This window comes from Squalius cephalus (genome assembly GCF_949319135.1).
Source record: "Squalius cephalus genome assembly, chromosome: 19".
Taxonomy (NCBI): domain Eukaryota; kingdom Metazoa; phylum Chordata; class Actinopteri; order Cypriniformes; family Leuciscidae; genus Squalius; species Squalius cephalus.
The window spans coordinates 19,855,630-19,869,477 of record NC_137140.1 but is presented as its reverse complement, the minus strand read 5'-3'; the positions used below and the strand labels follow the sequence as shown (position 1 = coordinate 19,869,477).

The 13,848-nt window shown below is 36.9% G+C and overlaps 1 protein-coding gene across 3 annotated transcripts; it reads right to left on the bottom strand.

The window, feature by feature from the left end:
- Nucleotides 1-221: 221 nt before the first annotated feature.
- On the bottom strand, nucleotides 222-7,173 carry tefa (TEF transcription factor, PAR bZIP family member a). 3 transcript variants are annotated; one of them, XM_079852294.1, is made up of 5 exons: nucleotides 6,900-7,173; nucleotides 3,852-4,220; nucleotides 3,421-3,629; nucleotides 2,525-2,736; nucleotides 222-2,362 (listed from the first exon to the last, which is right to left on the bottom strand). In XM_079852294.1, the coding sequence occupies exons 1-5, from the start codon at nucleotides 6,973-6,975 to the stop codon at nucleotides 2,341-2,343; spliced, it is 888 nt and encodes a 295-aa protein (XP_079708420.1). In that variant the 5' UTR covers nucleotides 6,976-7,173; the 3' UTR covers nucleotides 222-2,340. The 3 variants fall into 3 exon arrangements, with proteins under 3 accessions (XP_079708420.1, XP_079708418.1, XP_079708419.1); XM_079852292.1 differs by lacking the exon at nucleotides 6,900-7,173 and adding an exon at nucleotides 5,154-5,543; XM_079852293.1 differs by lacking the exons at nucleotides 222-2,362; nucleotides 6,900-7,173 and adding an exon at nucleotides 5,154-5,500 and having other exon boundaries at nucleotides 2,437-2,736.
- Between the last annotated feature and the right edge of the window lie 6,675 nt (nucleotides 7,174-13,848).

The window sequence follows — 13,848 nt, the reverse complement described above, 5'->3', positions numbered from 1 at the left end:
TGTGATCGCTTCTTATGAAATAAACCTAGATTGAAATGCATCACACTGGCTTTTTTAGCCCCTCCCTCTTTGTGTTATGCAACTTTTTTTCTTTTTTTTTGTTCTGTCTGTTACACAACACTCTACCATCTGAAATTTGAGATTCAGTTAGTCATAATTCTCTTGCGCATTTCGGATTTAAACGCACTGTTAAATATTGTTAAAATGACATGTAGGTAAGACACGTTTTTGAGTTCTTTAATAATATATACAACATGAAACAGACAAGACACCAAGAAAACATTTACAAGTCAAAAAATGTTTAAAAGACTTACAAAGAAAATTCTTTACACACACAAAAAAAGAACAATAACACTTAGAAAAACCATTCAAATCTGACAAAATAAAGTTGGCATCTCAAATATGCAACCGAGTTCTTTTCTAGTTGATTAGAAGAAATGCTTCATGACAGGCAGAGACAGTCTATTCCTTTCAGAACAGCCATTAAAGCCCCATTTTATTTTATTGTTGTTCATCTCACGCTCCACACTCGTCAGAAAGGAAGCTCAAGGAGAAATGACAAACCGTAAGTGCAACATTAAAGAGTGTCTACAGACCACAGATGTGAAAAAGTTTAAACACCTGATTTAAATGGAGTCGTATAAGCTACAGAAAATGTTAGCTTCAGCGTTTTGATCAAAGTTAACTTTGGTCAGAATTACATTACATATCAGATTCCCTTTCCACAAAACATAAAAAACGACAAATGTGGTCACATGTAATGCAAAATTAAACATCTGCCTAATTTCCACTTCACAACAATAAACCGTGAGCACAAGATATTGACTTTATCTTCATTTTCTTTCCCTGGTGATATTACAGATGCTTCTCAATCGGATATCTCGGCTGTCAAAGGACATCTAGATTTAAAGGATCCTTAGAAAACAGCCTTCGTTTGGCGTCCTTTAATCAGCTAATTTTGAAGGATGCATCAAGTTTATACTTCAGGTCTTCCAATTACCCACGATCCTTTGCACACATTTCAATTTACAAATGAATTGTGTAAACATGAGCATGTGACATAGCCATGTGCACTTACTAGACCGTCTCATTCTAGCGTTTAATGGAGGACTCTAGACTGCACTAGGAAGAACACAACCTCACTAGGATGCAGTCTTCCGTTTGAAAAGCACCCTACATGTTTCAAAAACACAGAGACAAGTTGCACAAAATATACACCTGAAAAAGTAGGACAGTGGCGAGCAGAGGGCCGACGCCCTTTCAAGAGGTTTGAGTTTGGTTTCTGATTTGTAACTTTAGCGCACTTTACAAACAGGCACTCCGCTGAAGACACTTACGGATCGTTGTTGACTCTGAGATATAAACGGTGTGGTTCACACTGCGAAGTCATTTTTTGTGAAATATTTGAAGTTATCTAAAAAAAAATATACATCATATGATACATGGGAAAAACAACCTCCTATATCAGCACTTCATTTGTTTTGCTGAGTTCCAAACAGAAACAAGATCCGTCACATGTACAGAGGGTTATTTCTGTACATACACTGACCTCCATGAGTCCCAGAAAGGGTGAACCAGTAAACAAGGTATGATTTTAGGAGATCTACCGAGTTCTGAAAGACTCCATCTACTGTAAATATTTGTCAAGTTTTGCAGATATACAACAGTGCACGCATTTCCAGTACATTATTTGATGAATTCTAGCACTTGCGGACAGACAACACATTTAACAGGCTTTTTTTTTTTTTTTTTTTTGCAGCACAAAAACATTATAAATGTACATTTCCTGCTTAACGTTTTTTTCCGTTACCTGTAATGACATACTTTTGAAGTGATACATTCTCCCTATTTTTCAATAATAGCATTTTAATTCTGTTGCAGATAAAAATGCACCGATTAGTGGTAAAATGTACCAAATTTGTTAAAGGAATTCTTAGAATCAATATCATTTTTTCAGGGATAAACAAACTGATATTTCAGAAAGTATATTGAAGTCAATGCCAGTCATTCTTTATGAATAAAGACCAGTGACTTCCAACATACATTATCCCTTAAAACTACCATAAAACAAGAAAAGGTAGGGGGGGGGAGACCTTTTCTACAATGCAATGCATTACAAAAAAAGCACTTAAAAGCTCTATTGGAAATATTGGGTATGCTGTTGCACTGAAAGTAAGATTATTATATTGGTAAGAGTGGCTGACAGGATTCATAATCATATGAATATCACTTAGCTTTACAGTCTGAATTATTAATTCACTCATCTTCTGTCTTCTCCTCTTCGTTCCATACCATTATTAATTTATTGCCTTTTGACAATGCAACTAAATCAATAATTGTTTAGAGATCTTCAGCTGGTCCACTTGAAAAAGAAGAGAAAAAGTTGTAAATCACCACATTTGTAACAGCGCCCTACTTCACTTGTAAGAGTTAATGTTTTAACTCTGAGTGGGAGCATATGTATATGAGCAAATGGAATTTGCATTTTATTTGCAAATACTCTGTGTGCACAATTGTCTCTTACAGAGGCCCGAATTTGGCTTCATAGCGTGCCACGACGTTCTTGCAGCGCCCAAAGTCCTTGCGTAACTCTGCCACTTCCTGCCTCAACACCGAGTTCTCTCGCTCTAGGAAGGCTGCTCGTACTGTGATCTGATTCTCTTTAAGCCTCCTGGCATCTCGTGAACGTTTGGCTGCGATATTATTCTTCTTCCTCCGCTGCCAGTATTTGTCGTCCTGAAATAGTTAGTGGACATGAAAAAATGTTGTGAAAATTTCTCTCTATTTTGTGAATGACAGTGTGTTGTTATAAATTAAAGCTGTTTCTTTGTTTTATAAATGTTTACAACAGTTCTTCTAACCCTAATTGATGAGAATTTCTTGAAAATCTTTGGGATGTGCTGGAGGAGACTTTACAGAGTGCTGGACTCTTGCACTGTCAATACAAGATCTTGACCAAAAATGTAGGCACCTCTTGATGGAAATAAATGTTGTGATGTTATTTCCATCAAGAGGTGCATCAATTTTTGGTCTTTTTTTGGTCAAGAATCTTGACATTGTCATCCTGGAATATGGCCATAATGTGTCTTCCTACATGGTTGTTTAAGATATGAAAAGCTACAAACCCCATTAGAACCATTTTGTCTGTGCAGTGTATAAATACATACGACAGTCTCTAAAATAAATTTCACCAGATTAACGTTTAGGGTGTAACAGTATAATTTAGCTCTGGGCCTAGCTACTTGCTTGGCCTTCTTGATCAGAGTTCAAGAGTGTTATACAATATTAAGGTAGTATTTCGGGCAATATTTTTTTAGTATCATTGACATACTCATAGTTTTTATTAATATTTTGAATTAGTATTTATTTTTATACTTTCTGTTTACATTTTCATTTTAGTAAAAGTTTTAGTGTATTTACCTTCTTCTCTTCGGGCACATATACTTTCTTTGCTTTCTTGATCATAGGCTGAGGCTTCAGCTCCTCCTCGGAAAAACGATGTTTGCGGGGATTAAACAGTTCGCCTCCAGGTATGCTGGAGAGCACAAGGTCTGTGGGATCCGGCTCGAAGTTGATCTCTACCTCAATATCATCTGGATCAATAGGCTCTGGTGTTGCACAGTCCTCATCTGTGGTGAAAAGTGAATTAGTAAATACTAACAGCGAAATCTAAATCTAGTTCCGTTTTATTACTTCCAGACATTATTTGTTATTCTAATTGAATGTTTGAACATCACTTGATCATTGCTGACTCTTACAGTCAGATCATCATGAAAAACAGCTTAACCATGTAATGGATTTTAGTGAGGTGTGACAGAAAGTACACTGTGTTCTGTTCTCGTTCTGCTGACCTGATTTAGTGTCTGTTGAGCTAGAGCTGGATGCCGTGAATGTGACCACTTCCTCCTCACATTGATCCAGTTCCATGACTGGCATAAGAGAGATTGCTGGGGCTGTTTCGCTTGTAGAGGTTGCGGTTGGTTTTTCAGTTGTCAGCTGTAAGTTTTCCTTCCCAAGACTCTTTTCCTGACCCTCGTCCTCTGAGGCAGAAATGCCATTCTCCATGAGAAATTCCTCCAGATCCATGTATTCCAGGTGGAAGGTTTCGCCATCATAGGGAATGGTCTTTTCCCAGATGGCAGGCGTTAAGGCGGCTGATGGTCCCATTCCACTGACCCCTCCAGAGTCCACATCCTCGAACAGTTTCTCTTTATCATTTTCTGCAAAATCAAAATTACTGTAATAAACTAATTGTGACAGACAAAATATATTGTTTAAATCCCAGATCTTACATCAGAAAGGCAATCAAAACACATAGAGTCTAAACTGAAAGACTGCAATAAGTATCTAGAACGGGCAACAAAGATTCACCTGAGAAAATCAATTTAACAAAATGACAAAAGGTGTGATGAGATTTTTAAGGTCTGTTACTTGGTAGATATAACTGCAATTTTAGGGGGAGGGGAATTGTATCAGTAAAACGAAAATGTTGTCATCATTTACTCACCCCCAAGTTGTTCCAAACCTGTTTGACTTTATTCTGCTGAACACAAAAGAAGATATTTTAAAGAATGTCGGTAACCAGACAGTTGATGGCACCCATTAACTTCCATAGTAGGAATTGAAACAAACACTTTGCAAGTCAATGGGTGCCGTCCGTCAACTGTCTGGTTACCGACATTCTTCTAAATATTTATTTTGTGTTCAACAGAAGATTCATACAGATTTGGAACAACATAAGGGTGAGTACATTTTGACAAAATTTTTGGGTGAGCTATCCATTTAATTTCATATATCTTAGTTCAGTTTGCTATATGCAAGATTCAGCATACAAAAACAACTTTTTATAACATCTATATAATTTGCATGTACATTAAATAGTACTAAAGTGACGAATAGTTATTTAGATCGGACTCTAACGAACGATTAATTTAGGAAGCGGACATCATTGGTTCCATCCGCTTTTTATGAGTTTGCAACATTAAGTGCCGCGAACCAAGTTGTAAATAGCACAAAAACACGTTCTGTACTTACATAAAGAGGCAATGCTATGGTCTGTCGCTGTATGAACATTCAAGATGCATTTGACGATAATAATTCTGCAATGCAGCGAGAGCAGCGACCGCGCGCCCGACTGCTGCAGATGCACTTACCATCATCGCCTTCCAGAAGATTCGGTGGAGGAATTTCCATGATTTTCTTTAAAACTACTGGGAAAGCAATCGGAGTATCAGTGTCCATCGTGACCGAAATAGGCTCCGCGTCCATTTTTACTGACGCTTCGGACAGCGCGTGAGAATAGCTTAACTTTAAAAGCGATTTCAAATCCCTGGTCTAAATAAGAAAAATACTTAAATTTCTTCAATACCTTAGGTACGAGGGAGAAAAAATAAAATCACCTCGCCAGTCGACACCTTTCTATTCACCGACTCTATTTCTGTGTTTGACCCGATTTTCCAGTTAGCCACAAAAAGTGTTTTAATATCCACGCCCCTTTTGCAGAAAAAAACACCGTTTTTCGATGCGGATAGGTTGGTTGTGGCTCTGCTCTCATGAATAATTAAGTAGACGTGACGACACAGGGGCGTGTCTGTGCGTAAAGTGAAGGTTAGTTGTCTTCAAAAGCGACTCCTCATTGGTCGGCGATCAAAATGGTTATTTTTCATTAATATTAGAAAAAAGTGTCACGAGACCGAAATAGATACACTGACGATATAAAGTATGTGCATATATGCCACAAACAACTTTAAAATGACATGCCTTTTACGCTTCTGTAATTAATAGACCAATTTATTCCAAATCAATTAATTTTACAATTGACCTTCAAACATTTTAAGCCTTATAATAAGTAATAACAAAACTGTGTTAGGGATTAACATAATAATAAACAATAATATGCTTGGTCATTGCACTTAATGAGCTCATGTCTCGCGGGAGAACAGCCTGTATCTTATCCAGCCTATAGTGGGTATTGGCACATGGCCTTGCACGTGCACTCATGGCACGTTTGTGTGCAAACAGACCAATCGCAAAGCAGAAAAGATATAGGGAACATATCGCATGTCTCACGTGTAGAATGAGGTTGTAAATAACTTGCCCTTGGGTTTAAGACATGTGAAATACAATTTATGTTATTAGGTCGTATTGTTCTATCTGTGCTATATGATGTATTGCATTATACACTACAAATTAACAGTGATTGCATGGTGTAGCCCACATTTATATTATTTGCACATTTAATTAACATTTAAAAAAATCTGTCATCATATTTAAAATATCAGTCCCACTTTGCACGTCTTAATATGACAAAATCATATCGTGCCTTTTCATAATTTCTCCTAGTGAAAAAAAGTTGTTCATGTTTGCATTCTATTTATGCAATTAATTGCTACACCCGTAAATGTAATCTATACAGAAACCTTTATAAAAGACAGTCTACATGTTGCCAAGATGCAATAACTCATTGAATAGGATAATTTTCTAAATAAATAAATATGTAAATTGGAACATGCCTCAACTGAGGAAGAAGGAAAAACTAGGTTAAGGCATTTTTGCAATAATATTAATAGTTTAATTGCAAATATCTAGACACTGTTAGTAATGTAATGCAGACAAAAACAGATGTTAGTAAACAATTTCTCAATACACAGCATTTATAAAAGAAAAAGTTCACGTTCATCAAAAAAAATCTGCATTTCTTGTTAGTGCTATAAAACAGGAAACTCAGTCAATTCACGTCACATTTTGAACCACTTGATCTGCATGACGTAGTATCTAAAATCACAAGTACAATTCTGCGGCAATGCCAATTACAGAGTAGGCTACTTTATACATAAAGTGGTGGGAATACAGGTTAATAAGAGTGTCCCGATGTAATGAGCCAATAGAGAAATTCTTACCAATGTCATCAATCGAAGGGAGAGAGAAGGGGTACTCAAGCAAGGCTTTGAATATCTCTGGAATTTCTGAAGACATGTCAAAACAGTTTCAGTATCAACAACTGGGGAAAAAACTGGATCAAAAGCTGGAGACGCTTAATCTATTAATCAATAGCTTTCAGTGAATCAAACTGTCTCTCGCAATAAGAGTAATTTGATACAACACTGAGAGGTCTAAAACTTTTAATCGCGGTCACAAGGTCTGTACTAACCACGAAGTTACTTAACTAGTCCCACCCTTATAGTCTATGGTCCCGCCTCAAATTGCCTTGCTTGAAAGTTCTGACCAATGAATATCGTTTCAGTCTGCCTGTTGATTAATATTCAATGAGGCGCGGTAGTTTATTGGTCGTTTCAGCTGTGTGTGTTCACTCCGCGAACCAATAGACATATAGACAAGTTATCTAAGTCTAAAACATCTGCGTGTCAGTGAGTGTTACGAAAGAGTGGGCAAAAATTCCTCAGAACTGCGATATTAGTGTCATTCACATTACCAGCAACAGAGAGTCAGACATTTATGTGAAGTTAAAACAAATTAAAGGTCTTCTCACTTTTTTTTAAAATAGCCAGTAGACTGTAGGCTAGTTATATAAATGCCATGAGAGTATTTATTGTATTCATTCATATGAACTGCCCATTGATGAAATGCATGTCGCACGCAGGTGTGAAGTATGAATATGTTTCCATGCATAGGCTAATACAAATGTCATCTTTGTCCTCTATATTCTTTGACCTACTACGACATACTAAACACAGTTGTAATTTTTTTTTTTTTTAAAGAGGCCTAGAATTGCTCTTCTATGAATACTGCATACCCGAACAGACTTTTTATTTGCCATACTTGTTTTGCGTTCTATAGACCTCAAACATGCCTTTATGCGCCAGAGAAACGAGGGCGCCGCCATCTTTAGAATATTGTCTTTGAACTTGCCGTTTTTGCAGGCATTGCTGTCCAGGAGTAATTAGCTTTTGAAGTGGATTTACTTAATGTAAAGTTAACGAAAGTTATCATGAGGATTGTAATGTTTAAAGCAGATGTCTTAACAAATGTCAGTAGACCGGGAAGATTTTAAAACGAGCCGTTCATTCATAAATAAGCAAGATCGCTGTGAAAATACAGACCGGAAGTCAAAAGACAACGAGCGCAGCGCTGAAAATGGGCGGGGCTACATAGGGTCTCTGCTTGCTTGTCATCAGAGGCGCCGCAATAGGGCAGGCAAGCCAGGCAATTGCCTGGGGCCCCACATTTTAAGGGGGCCCCCCGAGGGCTGATCATTCAAATAATCAGGAATGTTAATATAAAGCCGCAGCGACAGCTCTGCATCCCCCTTAATGGGGCCCCTTTCTCGTTACGCTGGTTATGCTTTTACCGTCTCGCCTCAGCCGCCTTTTTCAAACCGGAGCAGCGATTCGCGGGTATGTAGAAAATCCATGATTCGATTTGTTAAACACGAAGAGGACTTATCCGTCTGGCAGGGCACTGCATGAGGCGGCAACGCGATTACTTGCATTTTGCTATAAACAGTGGAAATGACTAAAAAAATACTATATTTTTGTCCATACAGAAAAGAATGATGCATCAGTCGCAACTACTTTTACTTGTGTAAACTCACAATAACAAGTAAACGTTGCGCTTTCGTAAAATAAAATAAACAATCAGGGCGCGCTTTCGTGGTCTCCGTGAACTGGAGCGTGTCTCAAAAATAAACAGAAACACGGCGTAGGGTATACTAGCCTCACATACATGATATAGCCTATGCTTGATATGTCCACTTTTAAACGAAAAAATTTGAATGGAAACTAAGCAATTATCATCTGATTATGTAATCCGTATGGTATGAAAGATGAATTTCTTTCTAAAGGCACATGCACTTTACAGCAGAAATGAATGAAGATATGTTTGCAGCACGCTGAAAATAACAGCAACATTTTGTCACATTTAGCTTCAAACAATGTTTAAAAAACTGGTATGAATTTTTGGTATGTCACTTTTTAGCACATTTACAACAATATTTGTCAACTTAGAGATATTTTAAATAGTTAAATCTAAATATTAAATGTTACACCTAAATGTTAAATTTAAATGCTGAATCTAAATCTAAATGTTAAATCTAAATGTTAAATCTGAATCTAAATCTAAATGTTGAATCTAAATGTTACGAGTGAAACTAAATATTTAACTAATATGCAAATTTAAAATGCCGGTAACTGGAAGTGCCAAAATAAAAGCTCGAGGAGGTCGAAATCACTAATTTAGAATAAATTAAAATGCCTCGTTATGTAAGACATATTTAGCCTGCTTTTGCGGCGAGATTTATGCATGCGCTTGGGCGCAGCATGTATTCCTCCATTCACCCAGTATTTAGCAGAAATTAATATAAACGTGCTATTAGTGTTAGTAGAAAAAAATACTAATAGCTTTAAAAAACAATTTAATTATTAACTAAAAAAATAAATAAGATTAAATTAAGATGTTAACTATATATTTCTATTTAGCATTGTTCCACCACGTAATTTAAATTACTGTTTTAAGGTGACAATCTGTTACACGTTAGAAGATTTACTGTATCTTGAAGATTGTTGAATTGCATCTTCTGTTATAAAGATGAAGATGGACCTTTCGTTAATTAAAAAATTTTTAATTTTTTAATTAATTAAAAAACACGTAAAAATTAAACAAATGCTCTTTTAGATGTTTTGTGTAGATGTATTAAGATGTATTAACAAAACAAATCTATTCTAAAGTGTATATATTATATATTACCACAGTAGCCTGATGATACATCTCACTGTCCTTTAGGCATGGCCATCTCGACTAGCCTACCGCACACGCACGCACGTAGTGTATAAAACATATATAAAATACATATATATTAAAAAAAGGGCCTCATTGATTAATTTTGCCTGGGGCCCCCACACAGTGTTGGTTCGCCTCTGCTTGTCATAATTGTTACTCACGCCACATGTCTGACGCAGAGATGTTGAAATCGCGTTCTTTTGGATGGGGGATGGTTGGGTCCTTTTTTTTTTTTTACAGTCTATCTATGGCCTAGAATCGTCAACCGTCACAGAACCACCTTTCACCCAGAGCCATATATAGCCTGCTTATGCCCCGCTACGGATGGCTTTGATTGGCAGAGACATCATTTTGTGTGTCACAAAGATTGCTGCTTCAGTATTTGTAGATAATTTGTACATGTTTCTGTGGTAAGCCTTTAATGGAAAACAAGTATTCAAGTTTTAAAGGCTATATTGACAAACACATTCAATAGCCTGTAAACGATATTTAGGTGTGAACTCTTCTTCATAACCTCTGCAGATTCTGGGCCAAATCCTGAATGATGACGATCCATTCTCGTCTTATTAGTGCTCGGAGTCGATCACAATTTGTGGGCTTCTGCTTGTCCACTCGCCTTTTTGAGGATCGATCACAGGTTCTCTATGAGTTTAAGATCTGAGGTGTTGCCTGGCCACGGATCCCAAATTTTAATGTAATGATCTCCAAGCCACTTCATTATCACTCTTGCCTTGAGACATGGTGCCCCATCATGTAGGAAGATCTTGCAGGACATTTTGATACCATTCATGGCAGTGTTCATAGGCAGAATTGTAAGAGAGCCTCCCTTGGATGAAAAGCAACCACACGTGGATGGTCTCAGGATGCTTCACTGTCGGCACGACACAGGACTCATAGTAGCGTTCACCTTTTCTTCTCCGGACAAATCATTTTCCAGATGTCACAATCCTTGTACCTCCTGCAGAATTTAATTATGTCCTTGATGTTTTTCATGGAGAGAAGTGGCTTCTTTGCTGCCCTTCTTGACACCAGATCGTTGCACTCACACACACCTGCTGTCCAGACTGAACAAGCTCTGCACCTGATTCTGTAGCTGAGTCCTCAGGAGGAGACGGTCCTTACTGGACACTCTGGGACGTCCTGAAGCCTTCTTCACTGCAGTTGAACCTCTCTCCTTGAAGTTCTCGATGATTTGGTTAATGGTTCTTTCAGGTGCAATATTCTTTGCAGCAATTTCCTTGCATGTGAGGCCATTTATATGCAAAGCAATGATGGCTGCATATTTTCTTTGGAGGTAACCATTGCTAAAACGAGAACAAAATGATTGGAAGCAGAACAATAGTAATTTCATCCTGCTTCAGTTTCCCATGTGCTGATAATTAGTGAAATGTTAAGTGGTCATGTTGTGCCAGGGCCAAAAAACAGTGTTATTTTTTTCACCAATTAAGTTTTTTGCAATTATTTAGAATTCATCTGATCACTCTAGCACAATAATCTAGAAATGATGTGAATCAACACCACAACAACTGAAGCAGCAAACTTTGCGAAACACAAAATTGATCTGCAGGACACTGGACAGGCGTCAATTTTCCATCCGTTTCAAGCCACAGAAGATATTTAGATCACCTCAAGAAAAGACGGGGGGAAAAAATGTGTGAACAAAATGCTAGTTTTAGGCACGTGATACATGTTCAATGGATGCTGCTGATTTTAAATCACTAAAACCAACTGGACATTCTAAAACGCTTTATGTTAAAAACACTTAACGTTTATATTCTGGTGGGTTCTTCATCTTGCCTGCACATAGTATGCATCCTCAATAAGGCATAAATTGAACTGTCTTACTACATTAGTACGAACCTGGTAAAAATAACTGGTTGGCAAATGAGGAAAGTCTTGTTTTGCCCTCCAGCTACCTATGAGAATGTGGCACCACATGAAACCTGAATTAGGGAAAAAGGACATCTGATTGGACAAAATATATTTAGTCAGGATGAATCATCAATATTTTTAATCCATTCCCACAGAGATACTGTAAATTTTAAATGCATTTCCTAAAATACATTTTGTTATTGTTCAGTACAATAGGATATAGATAACCTCAAAGCTAACATGTTGAAAGTCACAACTCTTAATTTTGATTCAACATTGTCTAAAAAGCAATTCAATAAAAAGCAATAACATCTCACACATTTTCTAAAACAGTCTATTTATTGTTAAACACTTTCATGAGATTTGGTCCACTGTGATCAATATATCACTTCCAACCAGGGAGAAAAAGGAGAAACAAAACAAACAAATGTAAAAATACAGTACAAAAAGAGGCATTGTTGTTTTACCTTTCCATTTTTTCAAACTCCTGATTTTCACTGGTTATCTATGCAGGTGAAAAATAAAGCCATCCTAACAGAAAAGTCTCAACCGATATAATCCAACATTTGCTAAATCCCACATTGTCTTTTTAGGCTGAACATGGATTATGAACAACATATTTCTGGTTTACACTCCATCCAGAAAGTGTGACACACAAAGGTCATTTTAAAATGGGCAATCTTTCTTGGTGTCTGTCCAGAAAGCCCAGAACGTTCCAGTTCTGTGATAAAATAAACTCAAGTGGAGAATGAGGATGGTGGGTATATGACCATTACTGCAGCCTTCAGATGGTCAATGGCCAGCAGTACTAACCCTTTGATATGAATATGAATGAATGCCAACTTCATCCCGTTTTAGAGAAAGAGAGACAGTTAACCTGAGCATCTTGGTTCTCAGGTTGTTCTCTTTCTCTCTACGGTTATGCACACTACCTCAGCTCTAGCATGATCATGTTCCTCAGAATATTTTAGATGCGAGTAACGTGCAAAACCAGACTCCATTGTCACTGAGAGAACATTTATGATACACTTCCCTCCCCTATTTCCTTAAACAAATTGTCTAAGAGTGTATATATCATTATACTGAAAGAGTAGGATTATTTGTTAAGGTATTTATAATTGTATATAAATGTATAAGGCGCTATGCAGACAAACAAATATCCATGTATGCTTTGTGTTCCGTCACAGTATAGCACTGAGAGAACCGAATCAAAACGATCAGGAATATGGTGTAGAGGGAATTTGCTAAGGCATGTAGTTTTTAAAGATGTCTCTTTACTACAACCACTTTATAAACCCTCTTATAAGAGATCCCAAGTTTCAGAACTATATGTTAATAGCGTCGCTTGCTTTTCATTGTGTTTAGGTTGAAGAAAAAATAGACCGATAAGGATCTCAATTCCTCTATTCTGGACAGCTCGCTAAGCATACATAGACATAATTCACTGTTAAGTATTATATTCATACATGGATACATATATTTAAAGTGTTATACATAGCAATTAACATATACATATATCAATAGCATATAGGAAGATAGAAGTAGTCATAATGACAATCATTATCATCACTGTCATCATCATAATAATAGCAGTAGTAATAATATGATCCCTCGGTAAAGCGTACTAGGTCACTCCAGAACGTCCCTCTCAATCTCCATACCAGTTGGAATCTGCTACCAGGCCCAAATATGCTCCTTCACATGTCATTTAAACCCTGACATTCAATGCAACAAGGTACAAACTTGATTCTATTCTTTTTTTCTCCATCAAACCATTTCAGGGTGCTTCAATTACATTTATAGGCAGTTTAGGGCAGCAGATTCTCATCTAGACCTCACAAAACAGACACTTCTGTAGTGACTCATAAGGAAAAAAAAATCACTAACCATCTAATCAGCAATACATGTCATATAGCATAGCTCAATAACAAGAAGTTCTATGTAATCAATACAAGGTAAGGTTATACTTAATTAAGCTTAACTGCTAAGTTATCAATAATCATTAGTAGTATGCCAATATAGTAGATATATTTGTGTGTGTGCGTTTGTGTGTATATTTATATATATATATATATATATATCTCAAGTCCACTGAAAGTTAGGACAAGGCATACTAAGGGTAGCACTGCATGTCTTGACAGGATATTTTGAATATAACTAGGCATAGGCAGGGCAAGAACTCTTTTTCCTAATTTCTTGCTAATGTTTCTCCTTTCATGCGCCTATTATGAAACGTTAAAC

Coding starts and splice junctions, on each gene's coding strand:
- tefa (XM_079852292.1), bottom strand. CDS start 5,268: ATGGACGCGGAGCCTATTTCGGTCACGATGGACACTGATACTCCGATT. Junction 3,630..3,851: donor CTCAACAGACACTAAATCAG/GTCAGCAGAACG, acceptor TTTTCACCACAG/ATGAGGACTGTGCAACACCA. Junction 2,363..2,524: donor GAAGCCAAATTCGGGCCTCT/GTAAGAGACAAT, acceptor TTCTTTTTCAAG/TGGACCAGCTGAAGATCTCT.